Genomic DNA, 17,603 nt, shown 5'->3' on the forward strand with positions numbered 1-17,603 from the left:
ACGAGGTGAATATGCAGCCTCGGTAGCGACGGCAGCTATCGCTTGGGGGCGCTGCTGTAGCTATTTTGCTGGACACCACACTCAGACACAATATGCAGCTAGGCACCCACACATACATAGTATACAGATGGACACCCCACTTAGACACAGTATACGGCTGGACACCTCACACAGACACAGTATAAAGCTGGACACCAACTGAGACACAGTATACAGCTGGACACCCACACAGACACAATATACAGCTGGACACCCATTCAGACACAGTATACAGCTGGACACCCCACTCAGACACAGTATACAGCTGGACACCCCACTCAGACACAGTATACAGCTGGACACCCCACTTAGACACAGTATACAGCTGGACACCCACTCAGACAAAGTATACAGCTGGACACCCCACTTAGACACAGTATACAGCTGGACACCCACTCAGCCACAGTATACAGCTGGACACCCATTCAGACACAGTATACAGCTGGACACCCACACAGACACAGTATACAGCTGGACACCCATTCAGACACAGTATACAGCTGGACACCCCACTCAGACACAGCATACAGCTGGACACCAACTCACACACAGTATACAGCTGGACACCAACTCAGACACAGTATATAGCTGGACACCAACTCAGACACAGTATACAGCTGGACACCCACACAGACACAGTTTACAGCTTGACACCCCACTTAGACACAGTATACAGCTGGACACCCCACTTAGACACAGTATACAGCTGGACACCCCACTTAGACACAGTATACAGCTGGACACCCCACTTAGACACAGTATACAGCTGGACACCCCACTTAGACAAAGTATACAGCTGGACACCCCACTCAGACAAAGTATACAGCTGGACACCCACACAGACACAGTATACAGCTGGACACCCCACTTAGACACAGTATACAGCTGGACACCCAACTTAGACACAGTATTCAGCCAGACACCCCATTCAGACACAGTATACCCCGAGCGAGCGTCAGAAAGGGAAACAACATTTTCAATCTTTTAATGTCTTTTGTTGTGACATTTATTTTGTGACGCGTATAAATAAAGAAAAAGAGGACACTACATATCACTACGTTAATCCGGACGACCCGCAAGGATTCCATATACTGAACCTATGCTGATAGTACGGGGCGACCAAATGGATCAGGTGTTCAGGGTCGGTGATAGCGTATCGTCGTACACAGAAAAAAACCAAATACAAATAAGAGATACCTGCCCCTGCACCATTCAACGAATTGCTCTTTAAAGAATTAGCTGCAATTGATGCGCTCAGGTAGATGAGGAGCCACATTTCATAACGACTGGAAGACAAATTCATTGTTACAATGCATTACCATTATTAGTCGGCTACTGGTACCTTCATGTACACACAAGGTCACACTGGTAAATCGAACCGAAGTATGAAGTGATAACACAAAGTCATGGTGTGATTATGTATAACCTTGCTAGATACTGATTCAAGGTTTCTGTAATATCGTTCAAAGTCTTTCATAATATTACTCAACATGTGCTCACATTATTCACAGCTTCGACAAAGATGAAGCTGGTGCTGATCGTTGCTGTCCTAACAGTTGTGAATGTCTGTGCAGGTAAGTTCAAATATGTTATAAACATGTATATGCTTCGTTTAAGGAAAACAGAAATTCAAATGATGTCTTAACCCTACATCTGTTTAAAAATGTCACTGACGTAACAAATATGGAACCTGCGACAAGTATGACCTGATTCTATCTTAACAACGGGTAAGAATGATGTCCTAATATTCTTACAGGTCGAAATAATAAAATTATTTTTCGTTGCTACAACTATCTTTTCGTTATTTCAATTATTTTCTCGTTTCGATTTTTTCCTCGTTATTTCGACTATTTTATCATTATTTCAAGTTTATCTCAAATACTCAAAATTTCGAACAGTTTCTCGTTATTTCAATTATTTTCTCGTAATTACGAGTTTTGGAAAAGAAACTAGAAAGAACGAGAAAATAATAGAAGTTACGAGAAAATAATAGTAATAACGAGAAAGAACTCATAACTGCGTGTCAATAATTGAATTAACGAGAAACTAATCGGAATAACGAGAAAAAGCTCGAAATAACGAGAAAAATTCGAAGTAACGAGAAAACTCGCAAACAATCGTATGTGGTGTCGTTCCAACAATTGGCCAACTGAGCTATCTCCACTTGAAATAATGTTTTAATATTACTTCAGAAAAGTTTGTTCACTGGGGAAAAACAATCAATAATTCCTTCCTATTTGTAGTTCTCTCATCACTCGCTGATAAAAACTGAAACTTGGTTGTGTATAGTGCTGAAAAACTCATAATTGTTTAATGTCTTTCTGTATACGTCTGAGGTCTGACACGCCCTGATATAACTTGAATACTGCTAAAGGCGGCGTTTATTCAAACTCATTCACTTACTCACTACCTCCTAATGTATTATGACTTCTTCTCACTCGCTCACTCACTGACTAATTTTCCTAAGGAATTGTGGCTTCTTCTCCAGCAAATCAGGACTTTGCTGTGAATGTGGACAACAGCAGCGGCTCCTTCAACGTCGTTGTCCAGGGAGATGTGTGGTTGGAGAGCGGTCCCTATTTCTTCAGAGCTGATGGTGATGTGTACACCTTTGCCGATGGATCGCTGATGCTGATCAAGCACAGTCAGTCCAGTGGTGTGGACGTCATAGGGCAGTGGGAGGCCAACAGCTTCCTGTACCAGGCAGGATCTAGTCAGGTCGAGGCCAGCATTGTACAGTACACACCGGATCCAAGCATATTCACCTACAACGATCCAGCCTTACCGTTCGTGGTGTTTAAACAGGTATGACACTAAATTATTTCGAGACTATTTATATCTTCTATTTATTCTTTCTTGTGCGGGTTCTTGATCACACCAGTTTTTCAATGGTCACTGGAAATTCTGGATCATTTTAGATAAAAATAAAAAAAGCAAATTACAAAAATATATATTTGGTACTAATTTTTCGACTAGAAACGTCATCATTAGTATTTCTAGCTAAAATCAAAAAGTGTTTTTAAAAAATTGGCAAAATTTGACATACGTGATCGCTTGGGTGTTAAGAGTAATTTGGAAGGTCGGTAACAGTAGTATTCAGCTTATATTTAAGATAATAAATACACTACATTTGTATTACCTACTTCCTTTGCTGTAATAGCACAGATGTGAAGACGTTCAAGAGCAGACAACGGTATTAGTAAAGTGGGGCAGTGTTAAGTTCCGCTGCATTGGGCATGCGTTGTCCAAAATTAAAAGTGTTCCTAGAAGGAATCAGTGTTGAATATAGATACACATTCTTGAAATGAGAGAGACAGATGTCGTCTTAATCATGATCCATGTTCCTGGAAGGAAAATAGTTCATAGAGTGTTAGGGTTGCTTTGATTTCTATTTTCATTCAGTGCAAATATTATCGGCTCATTTTTTATCTATGAGGTCACATCAGTAACAGACTAGAAAGGTGTTTGCGTTATATACAAACACAGAAGCAGCCATATCCCAACATTTTCCCACATGTTGCAAACCTTTACCACCAGAAATATGTGTCATGTCCAACCGTAGCAATATCTGGTTGCAAAATCTATGCGCTGAGGAGGTGGTCAAATTCCTACAAACTTTAACGCTTCCCCATTTACAGCACGATTCCGTGGCAAACCATGAAGGGATATGAATATTAAAGTACAAGTACGACGGATTGATGCTGACATCAGAGTTATATTCTGGAGGTTATTAGTTCAGACAGGTTTAAAGCTTCATCAATGCTATGCCACATGCAATATTCTGTGATTCCGATGTTGTAGAAATTCATCACCGGCTCCAACAACACAGCGGCTTCCACAGTCTCTGAAACAGTGTCTGGCTTTCCAGCAATTGCATTAGAAGAGATTGATGTTCCCTTGGGTTACCTCTATTATGCCGGAAATCAATTTGGTACCCTCAGCCTAGCAGCTAACCAGTAAGTTAAACCGCACCCTATGTATAATAATTGATCTTTATTACTTGCCCGTGAAGAGATCACCCGTTTAATAAACATACAGCTTTATTACACATTGTGTAATACCAAAACGCGTGCTTATGTACTCTCGGAACACGTTTCACGAACAAATATTGAAAGCTCTCAACATCCCTTGGCGTATTCAACGACATTGTGTGTGGAGATGATAGATCACTGGGAGGAGCTTATGCACACTCGATGCCCCCAGCAACCTTGTTGCTAGGCTGACGACACATGGCATTGTTTCGCCGATGGATCTTGCAACAAAATTCAACAAATTACGTCATCGGGTATTGTGACGTGATTGTAAACTTTGAGGTGCAAGGCCCCGTTCCACAAGGCGATCGTACTCTAGCGCAACGACAGTCGTTGGTCTAAGTTAAATTATGTGAGTTGTGATAGCCTTAGCACTACGATAATTTTGTGGGACGAACGCCTGAATTCTAAAGCTGGACCGTTGTATGATATTAATTTCATACGTTTCAACTTTTGACGTGTTTGAAGTATTATTCTGTTAAACTCAATTGGATTATGCCATGGATCGTGTAGGTGTCAGCCTATTTACACTCAAAAGTATAATTCTAAAAACATTATAAATGACAAGTAATAAATAAAATACTAAACTCGCTCTCGTGTAAAACCAATTTTATGAAACTCGTGAATAGTTGTGGTATCTGACTCGCTTTCGCTCGTCAGATACCAGAACTATTCACTCGTTTCATAAAATTGGTATTACACAGGAGCTCGTTTAGTATTCTATATTTATCGTACATGAGTAGAGATGACTGCGAGCGTGTGTATTACAAGCAGTGCATATCAAACTGATATCGATCCATCACATGTGAGTCAATTACAATTGTTAAATATGCGCATTGTAATATAACCGGTATCTAATGGACACGGGTGTACCGTGAGAAATGAGTTTCAAAGTCACGAACATGTAGTTAGTTGTATGTAGAATGAAACATGACATAAATAACAAAAAAGAGGCGGCACATTTATATTTATATCAAAGGGGGAAGGGGTCATGCTTTTTCTCTTCATTCAACCTATGGAAAAAATGTTAAACTTTTCTCACTGTTCACTAAAGCATTGACTGTACAGATGTAGCTGGTTAGAAACAATGAAAATAGCAGTGTTAAGCATTTTTATGTAAGAAAATACCATTTTTCACAACACCACGTGTAGCAAAACCATGTGTGAAGTTTCCTTCCAATTAACACGATTGTACTTTAGAGGAATGTACTTTTCATTTTACAAAGCTAGTCGATGATGTGGTGCAAGGTCAGTGACCCAAGAACTTGTACATACAAAAGCTACGTCAACATAGGGAAACACTTATTGATAGTGCAGGGGATTGAGGGTCCTGCCTGGAGGGGGCTCATGATTAGAGGGGATACGCCGAGTTTGCTGTACACATTGAACAGACAAAGGAGATGGAATTTCGATGCACTTTGGAAACATATTGAAACAATTGGGTATTTTAGATAAATGAAGTTTTGAGGACATTTGTTGTAGTGGTTGGCACCATAACAATACGCTGAACGACATGATGCTTTTGTCCCCAAAATCGTTTTACTCAGACTGTTCAGAATTAGGACACATTCACTTACATTATTACGAAATAGAAACAGGTGACGTCGGCAACTGTTATGGCATCTTGAAATCGAAGATTTGAAATGGTTATTAAAAAATAAGGATTACAGGCACTCTGTCTAATGGTCATGTCTCTCTGTCAAAGTTTATGGCTTTGCTCACGAAAAAACTCTGTTCTAATGAGGAAAGCCTTTTTATCGAGACTTTTTATTGAGTCTGATTTTTTTTTCAAGTTGATCGAGGCTCATTTTCGTATTTACACAAAATTATAAGCTGTGTTTTTATTGTGTTTTTTTTGTTACTTGATTGTCTGGTCCAGATAGCTGACATATTGCTAATTATAATTATAAGCACAACCAAAAAAAAAAAACTTTTTTTGTAATTATTAAAACCTGAAGTACTGAAACAGGATTTCACTCTCCTATTCTGAATAACATTCATACTAAAAAAAGAAGATAAATTTGCAAGTAAATTTCAGATGGGGCCCAAACACCTTTGATGTTGAATTTGGTCATGGAAGCGGTCCACTAGCCTTGTTTGACAGAGCTAAGACGGCGAACACATTGATAATAACTCCAGCAAGTGAGTTCATGTCATCATCAATATATCACCAGAACAACGGAAAGGGCATTAACAACTTATTCTGGGGTGTCATGGGAGGTGTCAACACTGTGCCAAGAGATTTTGAGACAAGTTACATTATGTTCTGCGGCAACCAAGGCATCAATAAGGTAAGTGTCATGTACTTATGTTTCGTTAACATAACCCTAAACGCAGAGGCGGAGTGGAATCCAATGGCAAAACGCTGAAGACTCTGGATGAGGACTAGGACTGGATGGGGGCTATACATGTATAACGCTGCAGGATATCGCAAAAAGCAAACTCAGCTTACAGCCTTAGTCACTCACTATCTTTCCGCTCAAAATTGGCCTTTTTTGCCCCCTGTGGTATACTCATTACAATACATTTCTGAAACGGTACACATACTCTTAATCACGGAATTATTTGTTATCGTAAATGACTATATATTTTATTAATTCAGGCATTTGTCAGCTGGGGAGAAATACTTCAGACGTGGTATGGGCATAAAGACGATTTTGTCAAATCTGATTTGACAGTCAACTATCTTGGATACTGGACTGACAATGGTAACTAGATGTTCATCTACAACTCTGTAGTGGCATTTGATATATTTAATCAGAATAGCTATGCTTATCGTACAATTTCCGACTTGGCGGTATATGTGTCCTGTGCCCTGTGCCCTGTGCCCTGTGCCCTGTGCTCTGTGCCCTGTGTCCTGTACTATCCTACAGACTAATTGTTTCATAGCATCATCTTCACTCAAGGATGTTTGTACATTAGTGGTTACTCCACATATTCAAAATATAAAGTATATATACTCTTTTAATAAGTATTAGAACAAAAATAAGTCTTGATGCAAGAATATTTATGTCTGTAAAACAGGACATCAAAACACATATACTTTGCAAGCGCCACACAAGTGCGCAGGGCGCCTTTTCTTATTTTCTGACATTTTCAAGGAGGTTGGATTAATCTCTGTGGCCGATTATATCTGTCAATAGTATTGCTTCTGCTTTAGAGACAGGTGTGATTTACTTGATTTTCATTCATTGCTTGTGTATGAGCCAGCGCTGAGGCGCTTGATACCCGGGACTGCACAATTCCGAGTTACAAGTAGCCGAGGCATGAGATTAAATCTGTCATCCAAAACCGTACATGCAACTCTTTTTTTGTAAACAAGAGAAACAGTGTCTTAAATGTTATAGTTCAAATACAGGCTCAGTGGTAGATAGATAAGTGATATCATTTGATGTTGTTTGACCTCGTTTGACCTTTCGAAGGTTTTTAATTATGCTAGGCTGGAATAAGGGGTCATTTCAAATTCCTCCCAAGTTTTCAAATACACCTACTTTCAGTGGACATACCTGTGACATTTCTGACATCATGTATAACGCAATCGTTTATTAATGCAATTTCCCTTCACAGGTGCATATTACTCCCATAACACAGAGGAAGGCAAAAATTACCAGGACACGGTCGTGGATGTTGTCAGTTACACCCAGCAGATTGGACTTCCAGTCAGGTATGTCGATAAATCCTGCCATGATTTTTGTAAAATAAGGTAATGCTTACACCCTAAGGGAAGGTTCGAAATTAACAGAATCGAGTTGAGGATTAAGAAATGCACTTGAAATTACATAGGGAACAAACTATCAATCTCAAACTATCAAATCCTGGAAGTTTTAAACTAAAATACATCACACATCCACAAATACCAACCAAACATTTTAAACGACATATTTAATGCTTTCTTTTCAAGATATTTCCAGTATGACGGTTGGTGGTACTATAAAGATTCCAATGGTGGCATCGTGCAGTGGACGGCCATGTCTGACGTGTTTCCAAGCGGAATGGAGTACGTTAAGGAACCGCTGCTTCTCAGATGGCTCCCTTTCCCGAGAATGGCAGTGAATATCATAATGAACAAGAAAGCGATACATGACAGGATTGTATAGAAGGCATGACATGACAGTAATGAATCAGAGGATGAGCTGTAATGGGGTTTAAAGTCGCGTTCAAGATTACTGCACTTTTATAGCGCGTCGGTGTGGTTGCATATACTAGTCATAAACTAGAGTTTATAGTGCTAGCCCACTGAGATACCACAGGAGTTTAACATGAACACCCAACTCGGACAAAGTATACTGATTCCTAGCCGCTAGTCCTTGTTATAGCCCCTTAATGCCGAGCGTCAGGGTAACAACAAGTACCATCTTTTGACGCCTTTACGTGTGACGACGTGTGATCGAACCCACGACCTTTTCCTCCCCTAACAAACACGCTATCCACGAGACCACGGAGGCGTGGTATGTGTTTATACGTAAACATTTGTTATTAAAAGCTCCAAAATCAACCACAGTTTAAGTTAATGCATACATTTAGTGTTGTCTTAAATCAAACCATGCATGTGATGAATTGTACAAAGTACCTGTGACAATGCACGTTATGTACATATGTTGTTTTTTGTTTGATGCATAGGTGGTTATACAACAAGACAAACCTTCCTGCTCTGGCTCACAGCAAGTTTTGGTAAGATTTCCGTCACATCCAAACATTTGTAGGTACAAAATACTCGTACATATACAAAAAGAAAAACGACGTTGATTTGCAAATGAGATGATAGTTTTAGAGATTTGAGCAAAGCCATGGAGATTTTTATTGTATAAAGTTTTAACTTACCTGCAAACGTTTGCTTAGTCTTGAGAATAGTTCTAAAATCTCCGTCGACGATGGATCGTCCCAACCAATATGAAGGAATAGGAAATACTTTCTGTTTTACAATGTTATGTGCAGTACAATTAGATGCCAACTAACAAAAACAAAACACAAATACTTATTTTAGGACTTTATTTTTAATAAAATAGATGCTTGCATCATACTTTCTCACACTGACAATGAATTAAGTTTGCCTCTCAGTTAACGAGGGGGCACGATCGTCTGTGGTCGATTATGGAAAATTGACTTAAGCAGTGAAAAGGCGTAAACAGCAAAAAAAAAAGAATAAGATATATGCATGAACAACTCCTGTACTACAATTAGTAGCGACGTTTCGGTGTTGGTTCTAACAGTGTTAGAAAGTTAGAATTGAGAGAGTGGCCAAACTCGCTTGTGTTCCAAATTGCGGTCGTGCGGTCGTTTTGACCTACCGATCTGTTTTCGATTATTTAAATTAATCAGAACACCATTCAGGACTAATATAGCTGTATGATGGCGACCAGGCTGTCGTGATATGCTTGGGATAATGGCACCATTACTTCATCCTTATAATTCCACGAGCATAATTAGTACATCTGTGATCAAAATAACGAATGATGTAGAGAAACTACGACCAAATGACTTTAAAAAACAGCCTAATGTTGGAAGAAAGCTCAAAGGGATGCAGGTCGTATACGTTTACCACGCTGAAATCAATGATACCGGCTTTGGTGACAGCAAACCAAGAACTTTAATCAGGGTAAATCTGTTCGGCGCCTTAATACGGCAATGCAGCCAACCTTGCCTTCCCACCATTTAGGAAGCTGCAGTTTTGAATCTTATAACTTCCTTTCTCAGGTCATCCAATAATACATATGCCAAGCAGAATGGAGGAAACTACAATTTCATTATTGATGGACAAAAAGCACTACCAACAGAAGAGGTAAGCACTTGTTTTGTTAATTTGTTGTTTAATGCTGCACTCAGAAATAATCTGTTAAATGGAGGTTGCTTGTAAATAATCGCGTATGGACCAGATAATCCAGTCATTGATATTGTGACAAGCGACCAAGAACGTTGGGGTACAATGACAGGTTATTAACCAAGCCAATGGGCCTGACCACCAATCCTTCAAGTCCCAAACGACCATCATAGCCTGCTGGGGAGATATTCTAACCCTGAATCGACACAGGGATTCGTACAAGAACTCTTTAATCAAGCAAACTATATATTACTGCTACATTATGGTGCTATGAACAACTGATTACATTATTTTCAGCGATTCTGGACAGATCTTATGTCTTCTGCACGACAGTGGGGACTGCTTGTCTATGAACAGGTACAAATATCCTTTTGTACAATTATTTCAAATTTGCCTGAGAACAACTAAGTTGTATAGAAAGACTTCGTGCAGTAACATAGAGTTCAAAAAGCTTATCCTAAATTTACCAAATTACAACTGACACCAATATTCATTTTAGTGAATCATAAGTCACAGTGTTTACAGTACACCTGTATCACTTCGTGCAGTAACATACAGTTCAAAAAGCTTATCCTAAATTTACTCAAATGAAAATTGACTCCAATATTCATTTTAGTCACAGTGTTTACAATACGCCTGTATCAGTGTGTTCCTATTCATAGATGTATACAAGATGTCTTCAATGCAACACGTTCTGTTTAAGGACTTTCTAGACACCCAGTTTGACTCGGTGACCCAGCTTCACACTGACGTGCATCTAGCCAAGCAGTGGTTGAAGGAGATGGGTAATGGAGCAGCAAAGAATGGCTTGAGAATCCAGTACTGTATGGCCTACCCCCGCCACGCCCTTCAGTCGCTGGAAATACCCGTAGTCACACAGGTGGGTGTGCCCAAATGTCAGTTAATGAAAACAAAGTGACAGGAGAAGAGCAAGGTATGATAAGAACACTTTTTCTGGAGCACTAGATACTGCATATTTTGTGTTATGCTTATATATGTAGCTATATTATATGCTTGGCTAAATGTGTCAAGAAGGCTGGTCTGTTTCCTGACATTAGACCATGAGAAATAATTTCCTGAATATATAAGTCCTTACTCTTTTGTCATTTCAAGGGGGCCGAAAGGGCCCTTAGATTACCTCGTCGACGTCCAATATGAGTGAGTGAGTGAACTGGGCATCATTTTTGTCAATGAATGCCATCCTGAAGTACATTTATATGACACGACGGTAATTGTACCTCATTTGTTAGCAAATTTAGAGTCTAAATACACTACTGCTCACAACAACATAGCTCTTTGATAGAGGAGTTATGAATAACTATTCACTTTCTCAGGCAAGGGTAAGTGGAGATTACCATCCAGGCAACGACCACTGGAAGATTGGCGTGTCATCACTCCTGGCTTGGGCCATTGGTTTAGCTCCGTATAAGGACAACTTCTGGACAACATCAGTTCAACCTGGCAACAGATACAGTAAGGGGACACTTTCAAACCACCTACATCCACTGCTTACCTGATTAATACAGTACTGTTCTGTATGAGTTTCCGTACTGTGACATCGTGTGTGCGACCAACCGCGGTATATTTACGGAATATTTACCTTCCAGCAAACTTTTCGTCGCAAAGGACACTATTCGGCAAAAAGGCTTTGGACAATACTGTGCACTTTGCACTCATCACCGGAATAGCTTCAAACTATTCACGAAGCTAAAAAGACGCATGTAATTTACAAAAGAACGACACTATGTTGGAGGAGTACACATAATCGTTGTACATTTTCATGAACTAATTTCGAGGATGTTTACTAGTTTTACCGAAATAACAATAATAATACTGACAAGATTCAGTTTTCTTTATTTGGTGTTTCTAAAGACTATGGCAAATATAAATGCATTCCATTTCCCGTCAGTTATCAATAAATACAGCAGAAACAGTTGGTTATATTTTAGCTGTCTTAATTTCTCAAATCTGAAATCAGTTCAACAAACACACTTTGGCTAATGTTACAACTCAAGTGATATATTTCGTTTCAGACGCGTCAGAGCCCAATACAGCGCTACTAGCAGTTGTCTCTACTCTGAGCACTGGACCTGTTGGGATAAGTGATAAGATCGGCGGCTCGAACAAGTCTTTGATCATGAAGTATATATAAATAATTTACCTCAGTTTCCACTGATTGTCTACATACAGATAAATGTAACTGTGTAGACAGTATAACCCTACACATTCCTGAGGTGCCAACATCCATCCACAATAACACGAGGACGTATTTAAAATAAGTAAGAGGTGAATTAGTTTTAACGACGCTTTGAACAGTATTTCAGTCATATCACGGCGTATGTGGGAGGGATGCAGGTCACACACACACACACACACACACACACACACACACATTCAGGACGCTATATTAGTGCAATATTCTTGAACGCGACGTTAAGTCCTATTTCACCTCACCTCAGTTTGGTTAACGCCATAAACAGAGTTTCATATCACGGTGCGTGTTGGAGTCTGTGTATCTGCAATAGTGAGTGACAGTCACTGCGAATGTTGCCGCAGTCAACAATATTCCACGTGCATTACAGAATCTTGACCAGGGAAATCAGGTTGTAAAAACAGTGACAACTAATATGATTATCAATTACAATAACAGCTGTTGAGTAATTCACTCCCAGAAACTTTAATCCATGTGTTGTACATATTTTTACAGATCTGTAAATGCGGACGGACTTATTTTGAAACCATCCCGTCCTGCAACTGCCATAGACAATACAATTCGAAGAGTAAGTTCACACAGGCAGAGATTTGGAAAGGGTTTAGTCACTTATGTTTTGAGAAAATTATACCGAACGAACTCTCCACCTTTGCCAGATATGTCACAAACCTGATCTTGTCTGACAGATGGCCTGGGGAGACTTTGAGGGACCAGACGGAGAGGTGTGGTCAACATATTCAGATTTTGGAGGGAAGAACAAGTTTGGTATGATCCTTGCTGCGGAGTTGACTGGTAATTACACGATGACGCCCAGCATGGCTGGCTTCCAAGGGGTAAGTTAACACAGTGTTCTGTTCAGTTTACATGTGACCCCCTCCTTTGTGTACTGGATAGAGCGAATGCCCAGAGAGTGGAAAATTAGTGGTTCGATCCCGATCTCTGTGTCAGTACAAAAGTGTCTACCCTTGTTAAACTCTACAGCATGGTATCGAAGTGAACTGAGACTATAAAACTAACGTTAGTCTGAACTAGTACCAGCAGCCACGCATACGCGTATGCACGCATGCACGCACGTGGAAGAACATGACCTGGCTCTAAAATTGATTGGTTTATGGTTCTTGGAGCTTTAGCTTCCTCCAGTTGTGAATGTCTGTACAGGGGACTTTAGTGTGTTGCCAGGAGACACAGTTATTAGATTGTAGATGTAATGTGCTGATAAGGCATGGGACGTATCAACTCATTACCTTTGAATGTCATTAACGTTCTAACTGGCTTCATCTGAATGTTCTCCCGCCAGTCATTCACCTGACGAAAGGGCAAGATCTAGCCACATACCGTTGTATATGGATACTACTCAAAAGCAGTTAAGAAGACTCGTTTGGGTTGTGGGTGTTCTTTTACTTTTTTTAGTTGTATATGACAAGGAAGTTGTTGTTCACAATACTCCTTGTCCTGAGTACATCGAACTTCTAAATATATATAAAGACTCTCAGCGAATAACTTGACCTACTTTGAATGAACAAGGTGTCACTGTATGGTGGTTCTGTAAACAGATCAAGAAAGAAGAGAAACAAGTATTGTCAGTGCATCTACCTAAAACCGGAAAGAAAAATCTTTTGACCCTAAAACGAAGCAGGTTCAGTCAGACTTCGTGAAATACTTGCAGTCGTCCAAACACAACTTGTCTGCCTTCTGACTTATATTCTACATTCGTCCACACTCTCAGCGCAAGACCTATGTTGAAGTAGGGGCAGGGAGCATGGTTGATCGTCATGTGTAAATGTCTGGTTGCTGTTTCAGTTCCCAACTTCCATGATCTTCCCTTACAACAACCCCAGCAAGATCCAGCCTCTGACAGACGCTGACCCCATTACCATGAGTGGCTGTAGCACCGTGGACTTCTGTTTGTTCTATGTCTCGCCTGTCCTTAAGGTTCAAGGGTACGTACATCACATATTACACAATGAATTCATTATTGACGTTGGTAATGTACACTTTAATCATCCGCATATCAAAGCGGCCGCTTGTCATACCACGCATAAATGTTCTGTACTTGTTATATACCATGCAAAGAAGTAGGGGATATTTTGGTTTCAGTTGAAACTACCGAAATATACACAAATGTCTTGAAATTAAAGTAAATGATTTTTTATGGCAAGAACATTTCCGACGACATCAAGCTCCCAAACACAACATTGTGACAGTCTTGAAGCATGTGACCTCGGACAGCCTCGGTGATATACCAGATTGTCATTGTCATTCAGACAAGGGCATCAACTCAGGCCCAAGACAGATTAGTCAGAACCATGGCGTCATGAACTCGGTTGCAGACTGCCAGCCACCATGAAACTATGGTGTTTACTTTCTTTTGTACAAGTGAGCGAAGTATGTTACCAATGCATGTTGTCGACCCAATAGACGCTATTGTTAGATTCAGTGTGTGTCTCAAGCCATATTTGATTTTGGACAAAGAGCCTCGATCAAGTTCCGTGACTATGACCATGGATGTAATTCTGTGGCAGGTAACTAATCCTGACACTTGATACAGCTACCTTTTAATGGGTGAGTGAGTGAGTGAGTGAGTTGGGTGTAACGACGCTTTTAACAGTATTCCAGCTATATTGCGGCGTGTCAGCTTAATGTGGGAGGAAGGCCCGATGCAGGTCTTCAACGTTTACCTCTTTTGGCGAAACCAACGAGCACGGGTATGGTACTGACGAACCTAAAAACATAATCGGGGCGAACCAGGATTCGAGCCAGGTTTCTGGCGTGCCTAAGGGACGCAACTCTGCAAAGCAAATCGCGGCGCCTCAGACGACTGGGCCACCTGTGTCCCTGCTACTTGTTTATACCTTTCCCACATCATAACTGGACGTGTTGTACAGAATATTGTGACGCTGAGAGTATGTCAACAATTATACCTGCACAAGGTCCTACAGGGTGACGAGCAAAGAAAACAATCATCAGCAAAATTAATTATATTAGCAAAATGCAAAGTCATTGAGAGACGATTCATGGATTGTTTTCTATCATTACAAAAGTTTCAACTCGTGAAATATTTTATGTCAAGAACTAGAAGCCATTATGAATATTTATTGAAATCTTCTTCAGCTTTCTTTCTTTCTTTCTTTCATAAATTTAAAAGCTGTGACTAATCACAATTATAAGAACATGATCGAGTTACATATTTGTCAGTTACATTCACGACCCAAATATCTGATGTGGGTTTATCATTACAGGAAGCAGGTGCTTGTTCAGGGCGAGTTGGCCAAGTGGGTCCCGATGTCCCCGCAGAGAGTGACTGACATCAGCATCGGTGACGACATCCTCATAAGCCTCAAAGGGGCAGCGGCAGAATCCGTTGCCTTCTGGTTCAATGTGGATGGAGCATCCTCCCCTCTGACCTGCACTCTCGGACAAGATGGTCGCGCTTCTCTCAGCTTCAACCAACAAGCATGCCGTGTAGAATGAAACAATGCTTTGAAGCTACATTATATTTTTTCCTAAATTCACGCTTCGACCAACTGGAGCTAAATTCTACGATCACAAAATAAAATGTAAATACCTAAATTTTGTTGTTTTTTATGCCCAACTGTGCAAAATTAAAACAGCAGTAAAAACTTTTCCTGTGCATTGTCCGTAGTCTCTTGTGACAACAGTCCTCTTATAAAGAGAAGTAGATATCTCTGTAGATACACACTACAGTATAATACCAAGTAAACATACTGCACTAGAAGTTGATGTAGCGTTCGTTTTCACCACTTAACCCACCAATCCAAACAGCTTCAAGCCAACTACAACAAAAAGCCACCAATTATTTGTATTTCGACCGACCCATGTATAAGATGCAAACTCGGTAAACCATCAAATCGAAGGGATTGCCCCTTCAATGGAATGATAACTGAAAGAAAAGGTAACTTTCCAATCTTGGAAAGAAATTTGAATAAACGTGCATTCTAAGCTGGTCTTGTACACTAGCTGTTGAGTGATGGCATATTTGTCCGCAAGTCGATTGGCTTCATGTCCAAGATAAAACTTGGATGTAGTTTGTATTTGATTGTTCAAACTGGATAGTGTTTACGGTGTATAAATAATGAGATGATCAAACTTTCGAATTATGTTTTTTTATGTTTTGAAACATCATAATTTGGATTTGGATATGTTGAAACCTTTGGGAATGAATCAGTGTGTGAATTATCAGAATGTAAACACAAACGTGTGTGGTTATTATCTTATGATGTCTGGTTTTTCTCTTGATTTTTTTCAATTTGTTCTTTCAATTGGCTTGCCAAATCAGTAAACAGCATGTGATCTGTCCAGTGGGGTTTAAAATAAGATAGGGGCGGTCGGGTAGCCAAGTGGTTAAAGCATTCGCTCGTCAAGCCGAAGACCCGGGTTCGATTCCCGACATGGGTACAATATGTGAAGCCCATTTCTGGTGTCCCCCGCCCTGATATTGCTGGAATATTGCTAAAAGCGGCGTAAAACCAAACTCACTAACTCACTCAAAATAAGATATTGATATTTGTCTTTCGTGTGTGATTAATAGCTATAATTATTGATTTTGTTTGTTAGTTCTTTGATGTCGCATTCAGCAATATTCATGCTATATCACGACGGCCTGGACTAAACGATTGATTGATATTATGAGCAATGTCACATACCGCCTGGCTCACCAAGTCACCGAGCCAAGGTACCCGATACATTCAAGGACCCTCATTAATCCCACGGTGTTCAAGCCAAAAGGAAAGGAGTTTTTTTGCTTCTAATGCAACGAAGCACTCAATATTTGAGGCACAATGTCTCGCTATGAAGCAAGTTACCTGTCCACACCTTGCCACACCTTCATACGACACAAATAGATAATAGGGGACCTATTGTAACTCAGAATACACACCTGATAGGATTAATGCCAGGAATGCACCTAGGATACATTTAAATTACAAATAATAAAGAAAAGCAACAAAATTCTTTCCACATTCCTAAGAAATCTGATGATTTGAGTATCCTTGACACACCTGAAAATCAACGAAATGGTACAGAACTCACTCCCATTTCGTGACAATGGTAAAAACAACTTTTTCCAGAATCATAAATGAAAAACGACAAAAAAAAGTTTTCCCCTGAGGAAAAAGGGGAACATATCTATGGTCAAAACAGGGAATTGCATCGAACATAGTTTTTGTCTTCTTCCAAATGTCTACCATAATACTGTTTGAAAGCTTTGCTGAGGCCTGGAATGACCTTGAGCTGGTACTGCACACAAGGATGGACGTGATGAGTGCCTTTAACAGCCGTTAGATCAACGAACCACAGCAATACATACTGACTGGACACACTTTACTGTCTGGTTCAATATCGCGAACACTTTTGATAACGCTAGACATGTATCATCGTCAATATCTGCCCTTGGAAGGTTTATATCTGTCAAGGCTCTGGCGAATGATAACCTATGTATTCCCGACATGACACTGTTTTTGACACATCGTTCTTCTAACAATAC

The 17,603-nt window shown here is 40.0% G+C and overlaps 1 protein-coding gene across 1 annotated transcript; it reads left to right on the forward strand.

Moving 5' to 3' along the window:
• The first annotated feature begins 1,241 nt into the window (after positions 1 to 1,241).
• LOC124119101 lies at positions 1,242 to 15,618 on the forward strand. Its single transcript, XM_046481507.2, has 18 exons — positions 1,242 to 1,297; positions 1,551 to 1,613; positions 2,528 to 2,844; positions 3,841 to 3,995; positions 6,109 to 6,361; positions 6,673 to 6,778; positions 7,638 to 7,734; positions 7,972 to 8,067; positions 8,691 to 8,741; positions 9,765 to 9,849; positions 10,186 to 10,245; positions 10,592 to 10,768; positions 11,223 to 11,361; positions 11,922 to 12,030; positions 12,596 to 12,668; positions 12,787 to 12,933; positions 13,901 to 14,040; positions 15,340 to 15,618. The coding sequence occupies exons 1-18, from the start codon at positions 1,288 to 1,290 to the stop codon at positions 15,569 to 15,571; spliced, it is 2,310 nt and encodes a 769-aa protein (XP_046337463.2). The 5' UTR covers positions 1,242 to 1,287; the 3' UTR covers positions 15,572 to 15,618.
• Positions 15,619 to 17,603: the final 1,985 nt, after the last annotated feature.

Source organism: Haliotis rufescens, unplaced genomic scaffold, assembly GCF_023055435.1.
Source record: "Haliotis rufescens isolate VD_foot unplaced genomic scaffold, xgHalRufe1.0.p SCAF_8, whole genome shotgun sequence".
Taxonomy (NCBI): Eukaryota; Metazoa; Mollusca; class Gastropoda; order Lepetellida; family Haliotidae; genus Haliotis; species Haliotis rufescens.